The following is a 24,914-nucleotide window of genomic DNA, read 5'->3' as shown; positions in this document are numbered from 1 at the left end:
GGTCTTTTAGGGTCTGCCTGAATGAAAAGGGCTGGAAAGTGTATATGAAGCTTGTGTGCCCTCAGATACACTCCAGTGGCACTGGTGTCCCTCCTCACCAGGCTACTAGGGGTAGAAAGCAGTGCGTTCTCAGCTGAATAGAGATGTTCCTATGGGCCCCTGGGTACTTAAGAGGTGAGGAGGCCCTTGGGTGCTTGAGAGGTGAGACAGACATTAACATGCCTGGTACTGAGCCCATCTGCAGGGTACCCTTTGGAGCTGCCAAGGTTGATCTTTGTCTAGGAGAAGGGCAAGCTTTTGATGGCTTTGCAGTCCTTTGGTTTCTTCTTCAGACAGCAGACCTGAGCCAGAGGTCTGGACAGAATGAGAGGTTAAAATGTTCTGACATAAAGCAAAGCAGGAGCAGGTTGATGTGGTATGAACTTAGCATGTTGTGTTGCTGGGGCTGAGATGATGCTGTCCAGGGACAGTGGCTATCTCCAGAAAGGCAGTACGAAAACTGTCAGTTGATGATTGTCCTGGTTTGAGCTGGAACAGGACTAACTGTGTTTAGTGATTGGACTTCTCAGCTCCGTCTCTCCCCAGTGATTTCACTTTCTGAAGTCAGTAGCATGTTTTCACAGACAGTGGTTGCTTCTAGACATGATAACAATGTTGTTTATAGTTGCTATTGAGGACTGGCATACAAAAGGCTCTTGCTTATTGCTTGCTTCTATAGAAACCAAGGTCACTGTGTACCACATTGGGGTGCTGTAAGTGTAAGGGTTGTAAGTAAAAAGGTCACATGTGCAAGGAGAAGCAGACAGAACAGGTGACCCAAACTAACAAAGTGTCCCATTTCATAGATGTCATGCACAGTATAAAGCTGAGGGACCATGGAATTAGAGAGTGCACTGGGTTGGAAGGGCCCACTAGAGGTCATTGAGTCCAAACTCCCTGCAGTAAGCAGAGGTATCCCCAACTAGATCAGGTTGGCTCAGAGCCCCATCAGTCCTTATCTCAAATGTCTCCAGGGATGGGGCCTCCACTGCCTCCCTGGGCAACCTGTTCCAGTGTTCCACTCCCCTCACAGTGAAGAACTTCTTCCAATCCACATCTGCTCTGCTCTAGTTTAAAAACATTACCTCTTGGCTTAGTGCTACAGGCCTTTGTAAATAATCCCTGCCCAGCTCTCCTGTAGCCCCCTTTAGGTACTAGAAGGCTGCTATAAGGTCTTCCTGGAGCCTTCCCTTGTGGCTGAACAATCCACCTCTCTCAGCCTGTCAAGTTCTATTCTATGGCCAGTGTCTGCAGAGGACTTTCTCTATTCTTCTGCTGTCTATCCCAGTCTGTGAGTTCCTGAATCCAGTTCCTATCTGCTGCAGAGGCCAGGCTGTGACTTCCTTGGTTCCTGCCCTGCAGCATCAGTGGTGGAGGTCTCTATTGGTTTTGTATGTATTTCATTGTTTTCTTGTTAATATTTTTTTCTTTTTATTGTTACTATCCTATTAAAACCAATTTAGTTGGTTTTTGTTGTTTGTTTTTTTTTTTTCCCCAACCCATAGGTCTTCCATATTTTCTTTCTTCCTCTTTGGGAAGGGGGAAGGATGAATAGAGAGCATCTGTCATTCATTTAGTGGTACCAGCCCAGCCTTAATCCTGTCAATTGACAGTGGTCCTTGATGTCCCTGTTACTGCCATCACAATGGAGTTCAGTATTACAATTACAATAAATTATCCTGCTGCGTAGTCTGCTGCTTCTGTATTTCAGTTATGCTCAATGCAGTGTTTAGTTTTAGACCACTGGAGAATACCCTTCAGAAATTGCTCTGGCTATGGAACTGTGATTGTATTCTTCCTCTTATTTATTGGATTATAATAGTTTAATAATGGCCCTTACAGCTTTCTGGGGGGAAAAAAAAAGTATTTTTAATTTCTGCTGATGTGTTCATGTAGAAGATGTGTGAGGTAGTGAACTAGGCACTGAGAAGGTAGTAGGAGATGTGGATTTTTTGTAATGCATCTACTAAGAGAAGCGGGGCACTAGCCTACATTTATTTACTGTAAGTGTATTGCCTGCAAATAGTGTTAAGTAGGGTATTAATTATTCTAATGATTCACTGCTAATGCATAATAGCATGCAAACACAAACAGCATGACACCACAAAGCCTACCTGATTTTTAAGTGCAGGTTGAATAATTTAAAAATATTTTTCTTACCTCTGTGTTTTGGAGGAGACTCTGAGCATGCCTGGGGCATAGGTTAGGAGGTGATCTGCTAGAGAGCGGCCCTGTGGAGAAGGACCTGGGAGTCCTGGTGGATAACAAATTATCCATGGCTCAGCAATGTGCCCTGGTGGCCAAGAGGGCAAATGGGATCCTGGGGTGCATTAAGAGGAGTGTCCAGGAGATCAAGGGAGGTTCTTCTCTGTCTCTACTCTGCCCTAGCGAGACCTCACCTGGAGTATTGCATCCAGTTTTGGGCTCCCCAGTTCAAGAAGGACAGGGGTCTGTTGGAAAGAGTCCAATGGAGAGCTACCAGGATGATGAAGGGACTGGAGCACCGCCCTGTGAGGAGAGGCTGAGAGCCCTGGGGCTGGTTAGTCTGGAGAGGAGAAGACTGAGAGGGGATTTAATAACTGTTTATAAATACCTGAGGGCTGGGTATCAAGAGGAAGGGGACAGGCTCTGCTCAGTTGCACCCTGGGATAGGACAAGGGGCAATGGATAGAAACTACAGCACAGGAGGTTCCACCTCAACATGAGGAACTTCTTCACTGTGAGGGTCAGAGAGCACTGGAACAGGCTCCCCAAAGGGGTTGTGAAGTCTCCTTCTCTGGAGACTTTCAAGCCCCATCTGGATGTGTTCCTGTGTGACCTGTGCTAGATTCTGTGGTCCTACTCTGGCAGGGGGGTTGGACTCAATGACCTTCAGAGGTCTCTTCCAACCCCTAACATCCTCTGATCCTGTGATATTAGTGTTGTAAACCAGACTTTATTGCCCCACTTCATCAAAGGAATAAATATAGTGACCTAAAACTGCATGAGCATGTTCTTGATATACCATGCTGACTGATGATTTGCAAAGGCTTGTTTCCTGCAACATGAACAAGAAAGTTGGGAAGAGACTTTCTACAGCGGCTTGTAGCGATATGTTGAGAGGGAATGGATTTAAGCTTGAGGAGGGCATGCTTAGATTGGGTATTAGTAAGAAATTCTTTACAGTGAGGGTGGTGAGACACTGGGACAGGTTACACAGTGTGGTTGTGGATGCCCCCTCCCTGGAGATGTTTAAGGCTGGGTTGGATGAGGCCTTGAGCAAGCTGGTCTAGTGGAAGGTGTCCCTATCCATGGCAGGGGGGGTTGGACCTAGATGATCTTTAAGGTCCCTTCCAACCTAAACCATTCTATGAACCTATGAACCAAATGCTGAAATTACTAATGCATATCTGGGAGGTGCAAGCTAGGACACAGCTGGCTAAAGAGGTTGCTGAACAAGGAGGTAAAGTTACTCATTGTAAGGAAAAGGGTGCAACTCCAGCAGAAGTGGGATTTGTCTCACTCTATGAATGTTATCACTAGCTCTTTGTTTGTTTGTTTGTTTTAACTTAAAAGGAGGATTGCAAAACTGACATAAGCATATGCATATATTGCTGTGTTTAAAGCTACCAATCCCTGACTGCCAATATAAATCTGCTCTGATGGCTTGAGGGATAAATAAATTGTAGGGAGTGCAAAGCTATTTTTGAGCAGCTATTTGAGTAATTTGCATTGCTTTTAATTTTTTTAGCTACTGAGCTGGTAGTTTAATAATGCCCATCCCTACACTTCAGTAGAAAATGTTGGGGATGGTTTCCAGCACTAGTAGTGGTAGGTAGAGGTGCAGGTGTTACTGTCAAAACAGCCTTGCAATAGCTGATGGAAAAGCATCTGAGCAGATGAAGGGAGGAGAAAAAAAAATTGTTGGTGGGAAACCCAGTGTGTTTTCAGAAGGCACAAATTCTGCACCCCATGCCTGGCAGTAGGCAGAGACTGGCAGGGCTGTGGCTCCTATTGGGGAGCATAAAATAGATGTATCCTGTTGCATTTCTGTGTTACCACATCACAATTCCGTTTGCACGTTGCTCCTGTCCTCCCTGCCCAGGGAGGTAATTGAGGCTCCATTTCTTGAGACATTCAAGGTGAGGCTTGACAAGGCTCTGGGCAACCTAATCTAGTTGAGGATGTCCCTGTTTACTGCAGAGGGGTTTGGACTAGATGACCTTTGGAGGTCCCTTCCATCCCAGGTGATTCTGAGATTCATTGCCGTAAGTCCTGGTTATAAACCGAAGGGAGTTAACATATGCTCATGAGAATGAGAGGAAATGGCTTCCAAGTGGTGCCAGGGGAGATTCAGATTGTATATTTGGAAAAATGTCTTTACTGAAGGAATGGTCAGGCATTGGAATAGGCTGCCCAGGGAGGTGATGAAGTTGCTGTCCTTAGAGGTGTTCAAGAAATGTGTGGGCATGGCACTTTGGGACATGGTTTAATGGCCACGGTGGTGTACGGTCGATGGTTGAACTTGATGATTCATCTCCAGGGGATGGGGCCTTAACCTTAGAGGTCTTTTCCAACCCAAACAATTCTATGATTATTAGGGGTCTTGTGTTGGACCCTGGCTCTCATCAGTGACTACAGCATTCCTGCACAGCGTGGGGATGGTACAGCCCTGTCTTCAGGTGCTCTGCCACCGCACTCCATTTCCAAGGTTTGCACTGATTTCTGACCGTGTTCTTTGTTGCAGACCAATAAATCTAAATGGGTCCAGTCACTGGAATGACTCCAGATAAGAAAGCTGAAACGCCAGGAGCAGAAAAAGCTGCAGGACTACGGCAGTGTCATGGAATGGGAAGCTTGCCTGAGGCAGGCGACGCCGGCAGGCCAAAGGCCACTGTGGTGGGCAGAGATTCAGCAGACGACGAGCTCACCAATTTGAACTGGCTGCATGAAAGTACAAACCTGCTAACCAACTTCAGCCTGGGCACGGAGGGCCTGCCCATCGTCAGCCCCTTGTACGACATCGAGGGCGACAGCGTGCCCTCCTTCGCGCCGTCGTGCTACCAGAACCCCGAAAAAAAATCCTCCACTTCCAAGCCCCCCTATTCCTTCAGCCTTCTCATCTACATGGCCATCGAGCATTCCCCCAACAAGAGCTTGCCTGTCAAAGAAATCTACAGCTGGATCCTGGAGCGTTTCCCCTACTTTGCCACAGCACCCACTGGCTGGAAGAACTCGGTCCGACACAACCTTTCCTTGAACAAGTGTTTCCGGAAAGTGGAGAGAAGCCATGGCAAGGTGAAAGGGGGAGGTGGATCCACTTGGAAATTCAGGGGGAAAATGGAGAAGGGCCTTACTGTTCTCGAGAGGTTTGGTTTTGTTGGGTTTTATTTTTCCCTTCTCAAGGGTTTTGTTAGGTTGGGGTTTTTTTTTGTTTGTTTGTTTGTTTTCCCCTCTCCATCTTCTCTTAACACTTTATTTGCAGCTGGAGATAGTTTGGAAATGCCACTTCTGACAAATCAGGGGATGACAGAAGCCACTTGGGCTTGTTATTTAGTGCTGAATTGGGTAGAGCTCACTGTGGTGCAACATTTTTAAAGCTGGCTAATGTTCTACTGCAAAGGACCCTGTTTCTGCTTAGAATTTTGTCAGCCTGCAATAACCAGACTGAAATTTCAGGTGTCTCTTAGGTGTTATTTTGTTTGCTTGGTTGTTTTTTTGCTGAATCTTCTTGTCTTTGGTTTAAGGAGTGAGACAGATGCTCTTGAACCCCTTTTGAAGGTGTTAAAGAAAAACACTCCACACCAGATTGGACAGAATTAGAAGTTCAAATGGAAGTACTATTCATAACTACATACAACAGTACAAAAGCATATGAAATACAAAACTCCATAGTCTACCTCAGCCATGGTACCCAAAAACACCTCCTTAGGCCAAAGCTTTCCACGGCCTCCCTCCAAACCAGGCCAAAATCCCAGGCCTCAAATGCCACCCCCTGCCTCATGCCTCTCTACCTGCCCCATATCAAACCCAATGCAGCTAAATATTCAGCTTGCCGGCTCCAGGCTCCACTCCCCTGCAAACCTGAGATAAGGGAGCCTGCGTTGAGAAGGGAGCAGGAAGAGGAGAAGGGGGCTTGAGCAGCTTGTGCTCTTCCTTTATAAAGGGGAGATGCAGGCATTGTGGGAACAGAATAGCATTATTTCCTGTGTCCACCCACTGGGGCTGGACTGTTCAGCTCCTTGTACCCTCTGGAGGAATCATCTCTATGGTTAGGACATAGTCCATCAACCCATAACACTTCTTAAACTGGTGCTCAGTTTTCTAATGCTCAAATTTTCGGGTGTGTTCTTCCTTCTCTGCTTTTCCAGCATGGCCACAGCTGCAAATGTGCCAGAAAGCAGAAGAGATGGTAGGATCCAAGCAGCTTCCTTGCTTGGCCGTCATGGTTGTTGCCCCTTTGGGTGCAGATGTGGTCTTCTGCAAGGCACCATTTTTACAGGCACGCTGTTTGTACATGGCTAAGTGTTTCTCAGTCTAACAGCTGTCTTGAATATTAAACTAACTCACTTGTGATCTTCTTTTTCATTTAGCACAGCTCTAGCTTTCTGATAACCGTCTTAATTCTCACATTTAATGTATGGTATTGCTTCAGCCTCTTGTCATAACATAGCAGCATGTCTCTCTGCATGGTGCAGGCACAAGCTTTGCTTCTGTGATAGTTTTAGGCTGTGCCTAGAAAATTTTCCACACATCTTGAACGGAAAGTGGTAGAATGTAAATAAATTACCATTGGATGTCAAGTAATGATGAGGACTAAATAAGATTAAATCATCCCATTGGACAGATAGTTTACCAAACTAACTTTTATGTTATCTCTCTCTCTTTTAACTTCCTTCACTCTAGCAGATACTAGCTCTGGCTTCTGCTGGCTCTGCTGACCTTGGCTGCATTGCTTTGTTGTGGCTGAGTATTAACAAACAGCACTCTCTGTTTTTCTCCTTTCTTCTCTTGTCACATTGTGGTGGGTTGAAAATTTCCCCCCCAACATAAAATTGCCAGCCCAGCCCAGCTGGAAGCAAATGAAGCTGTATTTACGAGCAAAGCTACAATCTAAAATGAAATACAATGAATATATACAAAGTGTACAATATTTACATATATTTACAGGTATTCAACTCACCTTAGCTTCCTAAAGGACATTCTTTTCTCTACACATTCTTTCTTCTGACTTGTATGACAGTTACTAGTGATTGACTTCCTCCTCATTTCCCTTCCCATTCCTCAAAGGAGCTGGCTCTGACTTAAGTAAACCAACAAACCGCATAGCACAAGTCAACAAACAAGTCCCAGACCCATATGCTTGGAGGTCAGCCTAAGTGGTAGCAGGCTTTGTTATCAGAAATGCATGCAATGCCTGGCATGCCTGACAGCCTCTTGCTGTAGACAGAGGTTTTGGAGCTGAGTTGGCATCAGGAAGGACTGCCTTGTGCTGATGGGACTGAACATCACCTCCTCTCAACATCCCTGATTTTCCATTAGATTGGTAGAGTGGTGTTAGCCCACACCTGAGCGAGCACATCAGCAGTCGCCCTGCTGTTGACGTGAAGTAGGAACCCTTGAAGGGAACTTGTACACTGCCCTAGGCGATCCTGCTTTGGCAGGGGGGTTGGACTTGATCTCTGGAGGTGCCTTCTATCCTTTAATGTTCTGTGATTCTGAAGGCAGTTTTAGCATTTTACATCATGGAATCATAGAACTGTTTCCGTTGGGAAAGGCCTCTAAGATCATTGAGTCCAACCATCAGCCTAACACCACCATGGCCATTTAACCATGTCCCACAGTGCTATGTCCACACGGTTTTTGAACACCCCTAAGGATGGTGACTCCAGCACCTGTTCCAATGCCTGACCACTTTTGCAGCAAAGAAATTTTCCCTAATACCCAACCTAAACCTCCCCTGGCACAACTTGAAGCTGTTTTCTCTCATTCCATCACTTGATATTAGGGAGAAGAAATTGACTCCCACCTCACTCCAACCTCCTTTCCTATCTTGTAGATAGCAAGAAGATCTCCCCTCAGCCTTCTCTTCTCCAGACTAAACAATCTCAGTTCCCTCAGCTGCTCTTCACAAAACCTGTTGGGCAGACCCTTCAGCTTTGCTGTCCTTTGGATACACTCCAGCAACTCAACATCTTTCCTATAGTGAGGGTCCCAAAACTGAATCATCTTAGGCTTGGGGTTTGCTTGCAGAAATGCCACAGTCTTTTTTTTTATTTTTGTTGCTGTGGTTAGACCACTGGTTTATTTTAAGGCTGAAGGTAGCTCTGTCCTGTGAGATCTTCAGTTCCAGCAGTGCATGACTTTAGGAGAAAGTATGACACTTTACTTCAGCCCTGTGCCTTTGCTGAGCAGCAGATGTCAGGCACATGGTGCATGTGAGCATCTCTTTGGCTCAGTGTCTACTTTTAGTACAGGTAATAGTGGGTGGAAGCCTGATTTCACATTGCACCTGACCCAGCCTTAACTACCTGAAGAAGTTATCCTGTTTATTGCCTCATGTGAGTGTCTGTATGGCTTCAGGGTGTGTTCCAGTTCAGCTTGCTGTTGTCATAGCTATCCAAAGTCCTTGTGTGATGTTGTCAGGGCAGCAAGCTGGTGAAAAAGGGGAACTGAACCCATTCTGGCTGCAGGCCCCAGATGAATTGAATTAGGTGACAAGTGGAAGTGATAGCCTAAAGAGCAGATAAAACAGTGTAAAGCAGTGGTTTGCTGGTCGGGTGAGTTCCTGGCTGTTCCCTGAGGGCAACAGCCTCCAAGCTATCAAAAGGAGGAAAACAAAGGCAGAGTTGGGCAGGATTTGGGATGCTGGGGGAAGGGTCTGGGTTCGGGAGAAGTACATGGAAAGGTATTAGTTTGTCACTGAGGTAATGAATAGAGCCAGCTGAGAGGACGGTCCTTGTTGGTACCTAGCCAGTTAAATCATCCTGCCAGCCACCATGGCTGTTTAATTAAAGATAAACTTCTTGATAGTTATAGCTGTGCTCAGTTTTAGCATGAAAACGTGAGTATGAGAAAGGTTCAGGTTAAAAAAAGCAACTGAGAATTGCTGCAGCTGAGAGACATTTATGAAAGTCAGTGGCTTCATCTAAAATTACAGGGCAGTGTGTCTCTTTCTCAGCTGGAGCTCTCCCTGATTTCTTTTTTTCATGCTTGGTTGCAAATTATTTCCTCTTTTCAGGAAAAGCCTCATGATGTTAGGAAGAAGTTTTTTTACCATGAGGGTGGTGAGACACTGGAACAGGTTGCCCAGGGAGGTGGTAGAAGCCTCATCCCTGGAGGTTTTTAAGGCCAGGTGGACGTGGCTGTGAGCAACCTGATGTAGTGTGAGGTGTCCCTGCCCATGGCAGGGAACTGGATGATCCTTGAGGTCCCTTCCAACCCTGACAATTTTGTGATTCTATGAAAAAAACTCTCAGGGGTGAAGAAACCCTTGAGAGTACCAGGAGGTGCTTTAGGCTGCTTAGCTTTTGGCATATCAAGAATGATCTAGCATGGTGGTGCCTACATTGAGGTGTGCCAAAAATACATTGATTACGTTTTCAGATTTTGAAGACATTGGAATAATCTATTTTGTGGTTTGGCAGCTTGGAAGGTGCTTTGACAGGATGGTGTAAAGCTGAAGTGTGGGTATTTGGTCATATCTAAGCCAAGGGAAAGGTGCTTTGGAAACCTGTTAACCGAAAGACTGCTGATGAATTCACTGATGCCTGGGTATTAAAATAGAAGCATAGAATCCCACTATGGTAGGAGCTGGAAGGGACCTCTGGAGATTGTCTAGTCCAGTCCTCCTGACAAAGCAGGATCACCAAGGGCAGGTCATACAGGAATGCATCCAGGTGGGTTGTGAAAGTCTCCATAAAAGGAGACTCTACAAGCAATCTGGACAGCCTGCTCCAGTGCTCTGCCACCCTCACAGGAAAGAAATTTTTTTCTCCTGTTGAGGCGGAATTTCCTGTGTTCTAGTATGTGTCCATTGCCCCTTGTCCTATCCCAGGGCACCAGGGAAAAGAGACTGGCCCCTTTGTCTTGATGACCACCTTTAAGTTCTTTGTAAACACTGATCAGATCCCTTCTCAGCCTTCTCTTCTCCAGTCTAAACAGCTCCAGGTCTCTCAGCCGTTTCTTATCAGACAGATATTCCAGCCCCTTAATCAGCCTCTTAGGCCTCCCTTGGACTCTCTCCAATAGTTCCCTGTCCCTCTTGAAATGGGGAGCCCAGAACTGGGCACAATACTCCAGATGTGGTTTCAGTAGGGCAGAGTCCAGGGGAAGAAGTTCATCCCTCAACCTGCTGGCCACAGTCGTCTTAATGCACCCCACTGGCCTCCTTGGCCATGATGGCACACTACTGTAATTTATTGTCCACCAGGACTCCCAAGGTCCTTCTCAGTGGAGCTTTCCAGCAGGTCAACCCCTCTCTGTACTGCTGCATAGTGTTATTCCTCCCACCTGCAGGACTGTAGCATTATCCTTGTTGAACTTCGTTAGGTTCTTTGCCCAACTCTCCAGTCTGTCCAGATCTCATGGAATGGCTTCACAGCATTCTGCTGTCAGCTAACCCTCCCACTTTCATCTCATCAGCAAACTTGCTAATTAAAAATAAGATTTACAGCTTTCAGTGGATGTGAATGGAGAAGAGGCTTTGGAGATGTTCTCCCAAGCTGCAAGACAGGTGTTTCCACACTATAAAATGAGGATCTTGGGTCTAAACAGTCAGTTTTGGAGCATCTGCTCTCCATGCAAGGCGATGAAGCAGCCTGAGGGTGATGTACATGAACTGTCCAGTGGTGGATGCCTCTGCCCTGTGCTGCATCTTGGGAATACTCATTTAGAAATGACTCTTACAGCTGGGCCTCTGGGATTTCTAATTTGCAGTACTTCTTTCTTGCAGGTGAATGGAAAAGGGTCATTGTGGTGTGTTGACCCAGAATACAAACCTAATCTTGTCCAAGCACTGAAGAAGCAGCCTTTTCCCTCAGCACTTGCCTTGTACACTCCACCGGCGTCACCACCAAGGTAGGAGAGTTTTGCCATCCAAGTGGGGTGTGTAGTTATGTTACTACACCTAGCAGAAGCAATGCTCACACAGGTGTTGATGTGTTGCCTACTGGCTGCTACCTAAGAGAAGAATTTGAGTGGCTCTTAGGTGAGACTGACTAGATGAGGCAGGGAGGCGTAATGAGCTCAGGCTTCCCAGACAGCAGATCTAGGATTCCTGTCCAGGCTTCCCAGGCAGCAGATCTAGGATTCGTGTCCAACTCGTCTTTGTAAATGTGGAAGAGTTTAAAAGGAGGAGGTTGGGGCTGTGCTGAGTGCTTACTGGTGAGATGCATTTCTCTGGAGGGTAGGTGTGCCCAAGAACTGGAGCAAATCCTCTCTCCTCATCTAGGATTATAGAATCATAGAATTGTTAGGGTGGGAAGGGACCTCAAGAATCATCCAGTTCCAACCCCCCTGCCATGGGCAGGGACACCTCACACTAGAGCAGGTTGCTCACAGCCACATCCAGCCTGGCGTTAAAAACCTCCAGGGATGAGGCTTCTACCACCTCCCTGGGCAACCTGTTCCAGTGTCTCACCACCCTCATGGGGAAGAATTTCTTCTTAACATCCAACCTGAATCTATCTATTTCTATTTTTGTTCCATTCCCCCTAGTCCTATCCCTACTTGACACCCTAAAAAGTCTCTCACCAGCTTTGTTGTAGGTCCCCTTCAGATACTGGAAGGCCACAATAAGGTCTCCTTAGAGCCTTCTCTACTCCAGACTGCATAGCCCCAACTCTGTCTGTCCTCATAGGAGCCTGGCGCTGCTAGGTTAGAAGGCTGTCTTCTCATGTAAATCACTTGTCTAGATAGAAGACATACCTCTTCTATGCTGTTGTGAAAAACAATCAACTTTTCTGAAGCCTGATGTGCTTAGGCTGGTCTAAAGGAGAGTTATTTTGCAGCAGGGATGGGAAGAACAGCCTTTACCATAAACATACTCTGAGGTGGGTCATGCAAGACTTCTGAAGTCAGAGCTTCCTCTTCTGACACATTTTAAGATTAGGCAATCAAGTTTGGAGAATTCGAGGTCAAAGTCATGTATTCTCAATAGAGGAAGAGGAATGGCAGCTGAGTCAGCCTGTAGAGGTGGGATGGAGTGGAGAAGGGCAGAAACCAGAGGAGGATGCACTGCCATTGGTGACCTCAGTTCTTAGGTAGGCACGTGGCCAGGGTATCTATTTCAGTGAGATAAGAGATAATTAAGGTCTCCGTACCTTGCCCTAGGCCTTAACAAACAGGAGGAACTGGGATTACTTGAGCAGAATGTGAAGCTGGTAACATGGAGCAGACATCTCTAAGTGTCCAATGGGACTGTAAGCCTGGGAGTTGGCATGCCTGAGCAAGCCTCAGGAGCAGTTGAAGATTTGCATGGCATGGGCTCTTCCAGTTGGGCTTGTAACCTACAAGATGGTAATAGTGGTCTCTGACCTTCCAGCCATATTGAGCTGCTGGGTTTAATTCAGCCAGGCAGAAGTGTAATCTTTTTCCAGCTTTCTGCTGGAGCCAGGAGCATTACTAAAATAACCCTGAAGCGTTTAAATATTCAATAATCAAATTGGGAAGTAGAAGATGGCTGGTGGTGTTGTCAGACCTTGTTTTATGGGAACAAAGATTATTGAAAGTACTGTTAATTGGGCTCTAGATGATAATGTTTTTACAGGCTTTAGTGTTTCTCAGTAGGGGCATTCACTTCTGGTTTTTGGTACAACTCAAGTGAAGGTTTGGTCATTTTAGAGCTTTGTTAACACCACGTCCATGTTGTTAATTTAGAGAATAGTACAGATGGAAAGGAACCTCTGGATATGTTCACTGTCTAGCTAGAGAAGCAGAAGATCAAACCAGACTCAGCCTAGAGCAGGTCACTCAGAACCTTAGCCAGCTAAGCTTTTCGAATCTCCAAGGTCTTCAAGATCAGTCTAATGATACAAGCATTGAAGTATGAAGGGTGGCTGGGGCAAGAGACTGGCTCAGGCAGTCTTCCTTGTATATAATGTTTGAAGAACTTAAGGCAGCCCCAAGAAAGCCAATTGTGTCCTGGGCTGCTCCGTTTCTCCTAGTCCTCCTCAGCTTCCTTCAGATACTGGAAGGCCACAATAAGGTCTTCTCGGAGCTTTTTCCTCTCCAGACTTGAACAGCCCCAACTCTTACAGTCTCCATAAGAGAGGAGCTCCAGCCCTCTAATCATCTTTGTGGTCCTTCTCTGGACACATTCCAGCACCTCCAGATTCTTCCTGTAACAGGGGCTCCAGAACTGAACACAGTACTCCAGGTGGGGTCTCACCAGAGTGGAGCAGAGGGGGAGAATCACCCCCCTCTGCCTACTGGCCACACTTCTCTTGATGCAGCCCAGGATGTGATTGGCTTTCTGGGCTGCAAGTGCACACTGGTGGCTCATGTTGAGCTTCTCATCCACCAGCACCCCCAAGCTCTTTTCTTTTTTGACTGCCAGAGTCTCTGAATTTTTCTGTGGGAGGGCTAGTGTTCATGATTATACAATGTGTTTGCAGGGAGCATACCTATCATTCAGCAGGATTTGAAAATAAAATTTAAGGTGTTACTTTGAGCAGAAGCTTTTTCCAAAACTGTAATCTGTGTCTAGTTACACTGACATTTGTATTATAGATGATTGGCACGTTTTTTTTCTGCACAGCTGATTCAACAAGTCAGTGCAAGGCCCCTAGCTGCATTCTGTTTCTAGCACTGCATGTGTTGTATCCTTTGCATCTGGGGATGGCCAGGATCCTCATCTTGCAAACACTTTGTCTTAATACTAAGTATTAATTTGCTCTAAGAAAGCTCTGTGTGGATAAAAGAGGCAGAGATGTGGTGCCTGGGGACATGGTTTAGAACCAGACTTGGTAGAGTTAGCGAATGGTTGGACTTGATGATTTTAAAGTATTTTTGTTTTGGTTTTTTTTTTTTTCCAACTGAAATGATTCTATGGTTCTGGGAGGATCTGAGCTCAGACAGAAGGATGAAGATGTTTAACATCTCTTTGTAGATCTTTACTTGCAGACTGCATAGCCAGCCATGTTGTGGTGGCTCCATTGCTTTCCTTTTGCAGTTACTTTTAATTTATTCCCCTCTCACTATATCTGGATGTTTCCTTTGTACTCCCATCACCCATACAAGAGAATACACCAGAAAGTAAACTCAAGTTTTGTACATATTCATATTTAGCTGTGCTGGATATTTTCCCCTTTTGGTTACCATATTGGGAGATGCTTAAATACTACTTTCCTTTTCAGTAGTGTTGGTTGCCAGCACTAGGCAGGCTCCTTGCATAGCTTGGGTGATGCATTTAAAGCCTTTTTTTCCCCTTTTTGGTCTTTCCTTCTGCATTACACCAGCTTTTGGAGCCTTTTACTGTTGACCAGATGAGTTTGGACAGTCTTATGGCAAGTTGGAGGAGCAAGAGTATTAAGCATCCCTAATTAACAAGCTGTGCAGAGAAAGCTGAGCTTTAGGGTTGTTGAGATGTGTGCAGCTACAGCACTGGCCAGTGATCAGTGAAAAAGAAAATATTTTCTTCCAAAATTTGACTTAGAGAATGAAGATCTCCACTCTGAAAAGGTATTTTTAAAGCTGAAATCATTGATTGGGTTTCAGTTAATCATCTAGACAAGTAGTTAAAAACCAAAATAAAGTTAAACACTTAGCAACTTTGTGGTTTAGGAGGGATTGGTGGCTGCTATGCCTTGTTTTGGAGAACAAATCTGTCTAAATGTGATAAATATAGATGGTAAACACACATTGTGATGGTTTGAAACTGTCTTTTTAATTTTTCCTTGCAAAGTTCAAAACAGAGAAAGTGAAAGAATGTAAATAAGTCACTATTGGGTGTAAGAAAGCAAAATAACGATTGTTCTAAACACTTCCATTGGATAGACAGAAATGTTTAAGAACTATTACCCAAAACAAATTAGGCACTCTGCACATTCTGCGTTCGGCAGTGGGGGCAGTTGCTGGGCTGTCTGGCTGCTGTTTCTTCTTCTCTTCTGGCTGAAGATAACACATACTGACCTTGGCAGCTAAGTTAACAACTTTCTGCCTAAATAACTCTGCTTTCTGTCCAAGGAGGGTCTGGGGGAGAAGCTCCTGGGAAAGGGAGGCCCCTTTGGGAGGGTTCCTTTGGGGGGAAGCAAAGGGAGATTGGTTGTGCTTTTCTATTGATTGCATATATTTGTAAATGTTGTGAATTTTGTATATTTGTACATACTCATTGCATTTCATCATAGATTTTAGACTCTGCTTGTAAATACAGCCTTCATTTGCTTCCAGACTGGGCTAGCCTGGTTACTTGTTGGTGGGGGGGGAATTTCAGCTCACACCGACACACACATTAATGATAGAAATCCTAATGTTAAATCATAATGATAGAAAGCCTATGAAGACAGGCTGAGGGAGCTGAGGTTGGTCAGCTTGGAGAAGAGAAGGCTCTGGGGAGACCTAATAGCAGCCTTCTTGAAGGAGGCCCACGGGAAGGCTGGAGAAGGACTGTTTACAAAGGCCTGCAGAGATAGGACAAGGGGCAATGGTTTCAAACTAGAGAAGAGTAGATTTAGGTTGGATGTTATGAACAAGTTTTTCACCATGAGAGTGGTGGAACACTGGAACACATTGCCCAGGGAGGTAGTTGAGGCCCCATCCCTGGAGATATTCAAGGTGAGGCTCAAAAGGGCTCTGGGCAACCTGATTTAGTTGAGGACGTCCCTGCTGACTGCAGGGGGGTTGGACTGGATGACCTCTGGAGGTCCCTTCCAACCCAGACCATTCTATGAAGTCAGCCCATTAATCCCATAAGGTGGTTGTTACAGGGTGGGCTTGAGAATTCTGCTCATCACCCTTGGAATTCTTCTACTGATATGATAAGCCATGTGTGTTGCTATGTTTCATGCAGTTTGAATAGTTGTGTACTTTTTCTGCTGTATTTATTTCTGTTTGTGTAGTATATTCATGATGAATGGAAAAATTAGGACTGGATCTGTAGCAGCAAAGGAAGTGAAAGCTTTAACTTGCCCTTTATTCTATAAGGTACTAAGCAGAACATTACCAGATATGAAGCTGGTCTGGTAACACAAGAAAGAAGTGTTGTCATTGAATCCCCATCCCTGGAGGTGTTTCAGAGATGCAGAGATGTGGTGCTGAGGGACATGGTTTAACACCAGACTTGGTGGAGTTAAGTAGTGGTTAGACTTAATGATCTTAAAGGTCTTTTCCAGCCAAAACAATTGTATGAATCTATAAACAATCAACCAATCTGTCAAGCCACCTGCTGAGGACAATAGAAAATTGCTTTCTCACCAAGCTGTGCCACTTGGGTTGGTTTTGGTTTTACCTTTCCTATGACCATCGTATTGTCTGCTATGCTTGCACAGATCATTTGCCTAATTAAAACTTGGCTTTGACCTTTTGAATTTCTTTTCAGTAGGTCAACATCCCCTCACTACCTAACTTCAGTTCTTCAGCAGAATCACGACCGATCTCTCAAAGGTAAACAATTTCCTTTCGCTCTGCTCTCCTGGTTTTTGTTACAGATGTGTACTGAAGCCCAGCTGATGATGTGTGTGGGACCTGCTTTGAAGGGTCTGCTAGGTTATGAAAACCTGATGTAGCAGAATGCATGTTAGTTGTTTGGGCATTAGGGTTCTGCACCTGGGCCAGAACAATCCTCACCATCAATACAGTCTGGGGGATGAGGTGATAGAAAGAGGCCCTGTGGAAAAGGACTTGGGGTCCTGGTGGACGACAAGCCAGACACGAGCAAACAGTGTGCACTTAAGGATTTCTACTTTTGCTTTCCTTGAGGAGAGACAGCTAGCCAAATACACATTCTTCAGATTTTTTTTTAAGAAAGTGAATTTAAGATGGAAATCTGTTTTTCATTGACAGGCAAATACAAATAAAAGTAGCAACAGCTGTTGAGCAGAAGATCATTTCCCATAGGTACTTTTCAAAATGTTTTCTTTAATTCAAAGCATTTTCACTACTAAAGTTTAATCATTAAAGGCTTGATCTTGTCAAAAATAACTTTTTTTTTTTTAAGTGAATTTATGTTCAATTTTTGGAGGGCTGATTCCAGGAAAAAGTGAGCATGTGTTAGTTTGTTGTAGAGGTGTGTTGTTAAAGCTTTTTCAAAAGGGAGTTGGGGCTTTACGCCTGTAGAGGAGAAGGCTCTGAGGAGACCTTGTAGCAGCTTTCCAGTACCTGAAGGGAGCTACAGGAGAGCTGGGGAGGGACTGTTTGTAAGGGCCTGTGGTGTTAGGACAAGGGACAATGTTTTTAAACTAGAGCAGGGTAGATTTAGGTTGGACATTAGGAAGAAGCTCTTTACTGTGAGGGTGATGAGACACTGGAATACATTGACCAGAGAAGTTGTGGATGCCTCATCCCTGGATCAGGCTGGATGAGGCTTTGAGCAGCCTGGTCTAGTGCAAAGTGTTCCTGCCTTTGGCAGTGGGGTTGGTCATGCTGGATGGCAGCACAGCATTATGGGGTGTCAGCCTCCCTTCCCAGCTTTGTGTCATCAGCAAACTTGCTGAGGGTGCACTCTGTTCTTTCATGCAGGCTGTTGATTAATATATTGAACAGGACTGGACTCAGTACTGACCACTGCAGGACACTTGTTAGGGACCTCCAACTGGACTGTGCCACTGATCACAACCCTCTAAGCTCTGTCTTTCAGACAGATGTTAAAACAAAATGTTGATGATAACAAGTAAGGACTGGCAGTATTTCAGTTTCTGATTGTGCTAGTGGAGGAAAGTAACTCTTCTTTTTTGGCAGTCGGGTGTATGTAAGTTGTAAATACAGGGGCTTTATTGCTGGTTTTAAACAATTCTAGTCATGAAGTGTCCACAACTTCTCTGGAATAGCCTGTCCCAGAGTCTCACAACCCTCACAGGGAACTGCTTGAAAGACTGCAGCACAGAGCCACAAAGATGCTGAAGGGAGTGGAACATCTCCCTTACGATGAAAGGCTGAGGGAGCTGGGGCTCTTTAGCTTGGAGGAGAGGATACTGAGATACCTCATTCATGTTTACAAACATGTGGCAGGAGGACAGAGCCAGGCTCTTCTCAGATGTCCAGTGATTAGGACAAGGGGCAGTGGGTGCAAGCTGAAGGAGAGGAGGTTCCCTGTGAACATAAGGAAAAACTTTTTCACTGTGAGGGAGACAAAACACTGGAGCAGGCTGCCTGGAGAGGTTGTGGAGCCTCCTTCTCTGAAGACATTCAAAACCTGCCTGGACATGTTGCTGTGTGACCTGCCCTGTGTGATCCTGCTCTGGCAGGGTTGTTGGACTGGATGATCTTCTGAGGTCTCTTCCAACCCCTAACGTTCTGTGATTCTGTGTGGCTCATAATAAAGAGCTTCTTCCTAATGTGCAGTTTAAATCTGCCCTGCTCTAGTTTAAAACCATTTGTCCTTCTCCAGTCAACACAGACCCTTATATAAAGTCCCTCCCTCACTTTCCTGTAGCCCTCTTGAGCTACTGGAAGGCTGCTTGAGGTCTTCCCAGAGCCTTCTCTTCTCTAGGCTGAACAGACCAAACTCCCTCAGACTGTCCTGATGGTAGAGGTGCTGCAGCCTTCTGATTGTTTTTGTGGCCCTCTTCTGGACCCTCTTCAACAGATCCACATCCTTCTTGTGTTGGGAGCTTCAGGGCTAGAGCCAGTACTGCAGGTGGGATCTCACAAAAGCCTTCCTTGACCTGCTGACTGTGCATCTGTTGATGCAACCCAGGACACAGTTGGGTTTTTTTGATGCCTGCACACATTGCTGGCCCATGTCAAGTGCCTCATCAACCAGCGTCCACATCTCTGCATGGATGCTGTCAACCATTTGTCACCCAGCCTGTATTTATGCTTTGGAATGCCTCTACCCAGGTGCTCCACCTGGCACTTTGCCTTGTTGAGGTTGTCATGAGCCCACCTCTCTAGCCTGTGGAGCTCCCTTTGGGTAGCATCCCTTCACCTCAGCATGGTAATCACGCCACACAGCTTGGTGTCATTGGCTTCCAGCCCTGCTTCTCCACTCCCTGCTCATAGCTACCTCTATATACATAGATATGTACACCCTGGATGTGTTCTCTTGCTCTGAGGCAGCCTGATTCTTGTCAGAGCTCACCATCTCTTTGCTCCTCTTCTGCCCAGTTAGTCCATCATACCTTTCTTGTACATCGTCCTGCATCTGGGTTGGGGCAATCCCAGGCACCAATACAGGTTGGGCAGGGACTGGCTTGAGAGCAGCCCTGAAGAAAAGGACCTGGGGGTGCTGGTGGATGAGAAGCTCAACATGAGCCACCAGTGTGCACTTGCAGCCCAGAAAGCAAATCACATCCTGGGCTGCATCAAGAGAAGTGTGGCCAGCAGGCAGAGGAAGGTGATTCTCCCCCTCTGCTCCACTCTGGTGAGACCCTACCTGGAGTACTGTGTTCAGTTCTGGAGCCCCTATTACAGGAAGGATCTGGAGGTGCTGGAATGTGTCCAGAGAAGGACCACAAGGATGATTAGAGGGCTGGAGCTCCTCTCTTATGGAGACTGTAAGAGTTGGGGCTGTTCAAGTCTGGAGAGGAGAAAGCTCCCAGAAAACCTTATTGTGGCCTTCCAGTATATAAAGGAGGCTACAAGAAAGCTGGTGAGAGACTTTTTAGGGTGTCAGGTAATGAAGAGGACTAAGGGGACTGGATCAAAACTAGAAGTGGGTAAATTCAGATTTAGGAAGAAATGTTAGGACGTTAGGAAGAAATTCTTCCTTGTGAGGGTGGTGATGAGACACTGGAACAGGTTGCCCAGGAAGGTGGTGGAAGCCTCATCTAACCTGGAGGTTTTTAAGGCCAGGCTGGATGTGGCTGTGAGCAACCTGATCTAGAGTGAGGTGTCCTTGCCCATGGCAGGGGGTTTGGAACTGGATGATCCTTGAGGTCCCTTCTAATGCTGAAAATTCTACAGTTCTGTGATTTCTCTCCTGTGTAAGGAGTCTTCCTCATCCATAGCTGAGGTGAGCAAAGGAAAATCTTGAATTGTCTCTTTTTTAGTTTTTTAAAGTTCGTGAGCATGTCCTGAATTGAGTGGGAAAGGTGTGCTTCTTTCTTCTCCTTTTCACCTCTTTCTGGTTCGAAATGTCACTCTTGGCCATAGTAAATGCTCAAGGTGTCCTTTTTGAGGTGTCAGCAGTCCACTCTGGTGTTCTACCGCAGCACTTGTCACCAGAGCTAAAAGCGCTGCAGGTCACCTAAAGCTTTTGAAGTGCCTATTTATTATTTAGATCCCTGTGCTTTTTAGCTAGAGCAGTTCAGTGCCCTTTCCTGCCTTGTCTTCTTCATTTCTTCCCCTTGATTTCTTACTGTGAAAAGCCCTGCTGGAGCAGAGAGGTGTTTTGAACTGGTGCTGTGTTAACAGGCACACTCGCTCTCAAGCTTGCAGATTCACATGACCAGGACATGGAGTTTCTGAAATGCTTTGCTGTGTGGAGAAGGACCTGAGGGTACTGATCAGCAGCTGACTGAATATGAGCCAGCAGTGTGCTCAGGTGGCCAAGAAGGCTAATCACATCCTGGGCTGTATCTGGTATAATGTAGCCAGCAGGCTTAGGGATGTGATTGTTCCCCTCTACTCAGCACTGGTGAGGCCATGCCTTGAGTACTGGGTTCAGTTTTGGGCCTCTCACTATAAGAAGGACACTGAGGTGCTGGAGCTTGTCTAAAGAAGAGCAACTAAGCTGGTGAAGGGTCTTGAACACAAGTCTTAGGAGGAACAGCTGAGGGAACTGGGGTTATTTAGCCTTCAGAAGAGGAGACTGAGGGGAGAGCTCATCACCCCTACAGCTATCTCAGAGGAGGTTGAGCAAGGTCAGGGTTGGTCCCTTCTCACATGCAGCAAGTGACAGGACAAGAGGAAATAGCCTCAAGTTGTGCCAGGGGAGATTCAAGTTGGAAAAATTTCTTCACAGAAAGGTTTATCAAGCACTGGAACAGGCTGCCTGGGTGGGGGGAGGGTGGAGTCACCATCCCTGTAGGTGTTTAAAAGATGCATGGCTGTGGTGCTGAGGGAAGTGGTTTAATGGCAGTGGCTTAGCAGTAGTGGTGGATTGTGAGCTCTAGGCAAGCAGTTGGACTTGATGTTAAAGGTCTCTTCCAACCTCAACAGTTCTGTGGTTCCACTGCATAATCTTTCTCTCTCAACTGGTCCAAACAAAAATAATTTTTTTATAAAGTATAGCAACAGCAGCATCATATGGATGACTAAATCAGGTCACTGTTGCTTGGCATCAGTGTGAGAATTCAGGTTTTGAATACCATGGTTAAGATACAAGACTGCTTTATAACTACTGCACTGTGTAAGGGGCACACTGTCTGAATTCACACCTGTTACTTCCCCCCTTGTTCTTTCTTTTAGGCTAATATATGCAGATATTCTTCACGTCTTCTAGGGACTTTCTGTTGTCAGATGTCTCAACTGACATCTAATGTTTTGCTGTCTCTCCTTCACAGAATCTGATATCGATGCTGCTACTGCAATGATGCTGTTAAACACTTCCATTCAACAAGGGATGCTGAACTGTAAGCATTAAGCCATTTTCCTGTTTTTAATTCTCTACCCAGTAGCTAAATGTTTTCTCTCTGAGGTTTCAGGAAAGCAGTGTGGTCTGGTGTGGTGGTTTGGTTTTACACCACGTTACAATTTGGAATTTACCCCGAGGAGTAAATTACCACACTGCACAGAATTTGGAAGTTAAATGAAATTATTATTTACAAAAGTAGGCTAATTATAAAAGGTAATAAACATATACAAATACATATATACATATACAACTGGAGAATAGCCACCTGTACAGACCCCCCTGGACAAAGCCCAGAGGGCTAACAAGTTCTCTCTCTCTCATCCCAGCTGCTGTTTCTTACCATAACCCAAACAGAAACCAGCAGGCCAAGCAAGCAAGGTCAGAAGCAGAGACAGGGGGAAAGAAGCAAGAAAGAGAGCAAAAATAAGCTGTGCTTCAAACTGTACAGAAATTCTACAGACCAAAGAAATGGGATAAACATATCTCTTGTGTTCTGTTCAGCCCCTTGGGGACTGTCCATCCTCTGGATTCTCTCAAATACTCTGGGAAAAATTATTTACAATTGAGATATTAGTCTTAAACCTATAACATCTGGTTTCCAAATAGTAAGAGCAGTCAAGAAGCAAATCTAATTTGATTACTCTTTCTGCTAGTAGTACTGAATTTTATAGAATCACCTTCTTTTTTTTTCCCAGTTGTGGGGGAATTTTTGTTTCTTCTTGCTTCTATGAGGTTCATCCCCCTGCCCTCTTTGTTTGAGACCGTAGAGTTTCTTAGCTGCTTTTGTTTCTCTAGCTCTTAGTTGTGGTTAGCTGAAGACCGTTGTGCTATGTGGATGGCAGTAAATGTGCACAAGGACTAGACCGCAGGATCACAGGATGTTAGGGGTTGGAAGGCACCTCCAGAGATCATTGAGATCCTGGCAGAGCAGGACCAGAGAACCTAGCACAGGTCACACAGGAACACATCCAGATGGGTCTTGAAAGTCTCCAGAGAAGGAGACTTCACAACCCCTTTGGGGAGCCTGTTCCAGTGCTCTCTGACCCTCACAGTGAAGAAGTTCCTCCTCATGTTGAGGTAGAACCTCCTGTGCTGGAGTTTCTATCCATTGCCCCTTGTCCTATCCCAGGGTGCAACTGAGCAGAGCCTGTCCCCTCCCTCTTGACACCCAGCCCTCAGATATTGATAAACATTTATTAAATCCCCTCTCAGTCTTCTCTTCTCCAGACTAACCAGCCCCAGGGCTCTCAGCCTCTCCTCAGAGGGCAGTGCTCCAGTCCCTTAATCATCCTGGTAGCTCTCTGTTGAACTCTCTTCAGCAGATCCCTGTCCCTCTTGAACTGGGGAGCCCAAGACTGGATGCAGTACTCCCCTAGTGAGACCTCACCTGCAGAGCAGAGAGGGAGAAGAACCTCCCTTTATCTCCTGGACACGCTCCTCTTAATGCACCCCAGGATCCCATTTGCCCTCTTGGCCACAAGGACACATTGCTGAGCCATGGATAATTTGTTATCCACCAGGACTCCCAGGTCCTTCTCCACAGGGCTGCTCTCTAGCAGATCACCTCCTAACCTGTACTGCTGCTGTTTCTTATCCCTTCCCAGATGCAGGACTTATCCTTGTTGATGCACTTATCCTTGTTGAACCTCATTAGGTTCCTCTCTGCCCAGCTCTCCAGTCTGTCTGGATCTCACTGGCCACACAACCTGCAGGTGTATCAGCCAAGCTTCCCAGTTTGGTATCATCAGCAAATTTGACGATCTTTGGAGGTCCCTTCTAGCCCAGACCGTTTCTATGATTATGACTTTTAAATGCTTACATTCAGCTTACTTTGCAGCCAAGCCAGCCACAGTCTGCTTGTTTTGCAGGTGTTCTCATTGGAATATTTGCTCATTGACAAATCTTGTTTGTTTTGTTTTGTTTTGTTTTGTTTTTTAAAGGTGAGAACCCTCAGCCTCTGAAGACCCCTAAGAAGAGGAGTTACGGCAGTGCGTTCAACTCCCCCAGCTCCGTGAATCTGCAGGAAAATGATCCTATGGCCATCAATATTGATCCGAAAGAGGATCACAACTACAGTGCCAGCAGCATGGGTTCCCAGCGCTGTGCATCTCGGTCCAGCATGTCTTCCTTGTCCTCCCTTGACGAGGTGTACGAATTCATCCCCAAGACCAGCCACGACGGAAGCGACGGCAGCGAAGGCTTTCACAGCGAAGTGGATACAGATGTCGACTACGAAGACGATCCTCTTGGAGACAGTGGCTATGCATCACAACCTCATGGAGATACCTCTAAGGAAAGTCAGCCTAGCAGCAAAGCACTCAAGGAGCTATGTCAAGAAATTGATGAGGAGTTGAAAGAAGCAGCGGGATCTCTGCTGCACCTTGCTGGCATCCAGACGTGCTTGAGTTCCTTAATAAGTACTGCCAAGAGCCACTGTCACAAGCAGAGGAAAAAATAGGATGTCTTGTCAGTGTTGAATATACACATATATTTTTTTTAATTGTGGCAATACTTCTTCTACTTTTGTACCCTTCACAAGGGGGAGATCAAAGCCATAAGAGGACTCATTGATCTTTTTTTTTTTTTTTTTTAATTTTTTTTATTTTTTGGGGGGGCGCTAACTATAATTTAGCCATTTATTTTTTAAATCACTGCCTAAAAACAAAAAAATAAGAAAAAATAATAATTTAATCTTCTCCAATTAGAAGAAATGCATGACTTGTGAAAACCTGAAAATGTTACTACTTAAGGATCACTTCTTTTTGTTCTCTTTTAAACAGTTGATTTTCAATTTTTTTAATTTTTTTTTTTTTTTAATTTTATTTTCCTCCCTCCCCCAGAAATATGTTTGTTCAGATGCACACTGTGGATCGTATCTGCATCTTGGCTGGTTCCACCCGTAGAAGTGAATTTTGCTTTGTCTAAAGGCTCTGACTTCCATGTAAAGGATTTTAAAATAGAGGAGGAAAAAAAAAAAGAAAGGAGGGGGCAGAAAAAAAAAAAAAAAAGGTTCTTGCTTCAGTTGCCTCTTCCCACCGGGACCTCTCTTTGCTCTTTTGAGACAGGTCTGGGTGGAAACACTGGTGAAGTAACTCCAAGTAGCTGCAGCCTGTCCTAGACAGTAGCTGAAAACTTGTAGTAGTGCTCCAGGACCTGCTTTCAGCAAGGTGCTGAGGCTAAGGGATAGCTGAGGTGGGTACCGCCCACAGGTTTTTCTTTTCTT

General features: G+C 45.5%; 1 protein-coding gene across 1 annotated transcript; it reads left to right on the top strand.

The window, feature by feature from the left end:
• The first annotated feature begins 4,779 nt into the window (after nucleotides 1–4,779).
• On the top strand, nucleotides 4,780–24,152 carry FOXN2 (forkhead box N2). Its single transcript, XM_054399132.1, has 6 exons — nucleotides 4,780–5,316; nucleotides 10,973–11,070; nucleotides 14,272–14,274; nucleotides 16,556–16,620; nucleotides 21,621–21,689; nucleotides 23,632–24,152. Exons 1-6 carry the CDS (start codon nucleotides 4,780–4,782, stop codon nucleotides 24,147–24,149), a joined length of 1,290 nt encoding a protein of 429 aa, XP_054255107.1. The 3' UTR covers nucleotides 24,150–24,152.
• Nucleotides 24,153–24,914: the final 762 nt, after the last annotated feature.

The sequence above is a fragment of the Indicator indicator genome, chromosome 2, assembly GCF_027791375.1.
Source record: "Indicator indicator isolate 239-I01 chromosome 2, UM_Iind_1.1, whole genome shotgun sequence".
In the NCBI taxonomy this organism is placed as follows: Eukaryota; Metazoa; Chordata; class Aves; order Piciformes; family Indicatoridae; genus Indicator; species Indicator indicator.
Note: the sequence above shows the minus strand (reverse complement) of the source record. Positions and strands in the feature narration are given on the sequence as shown.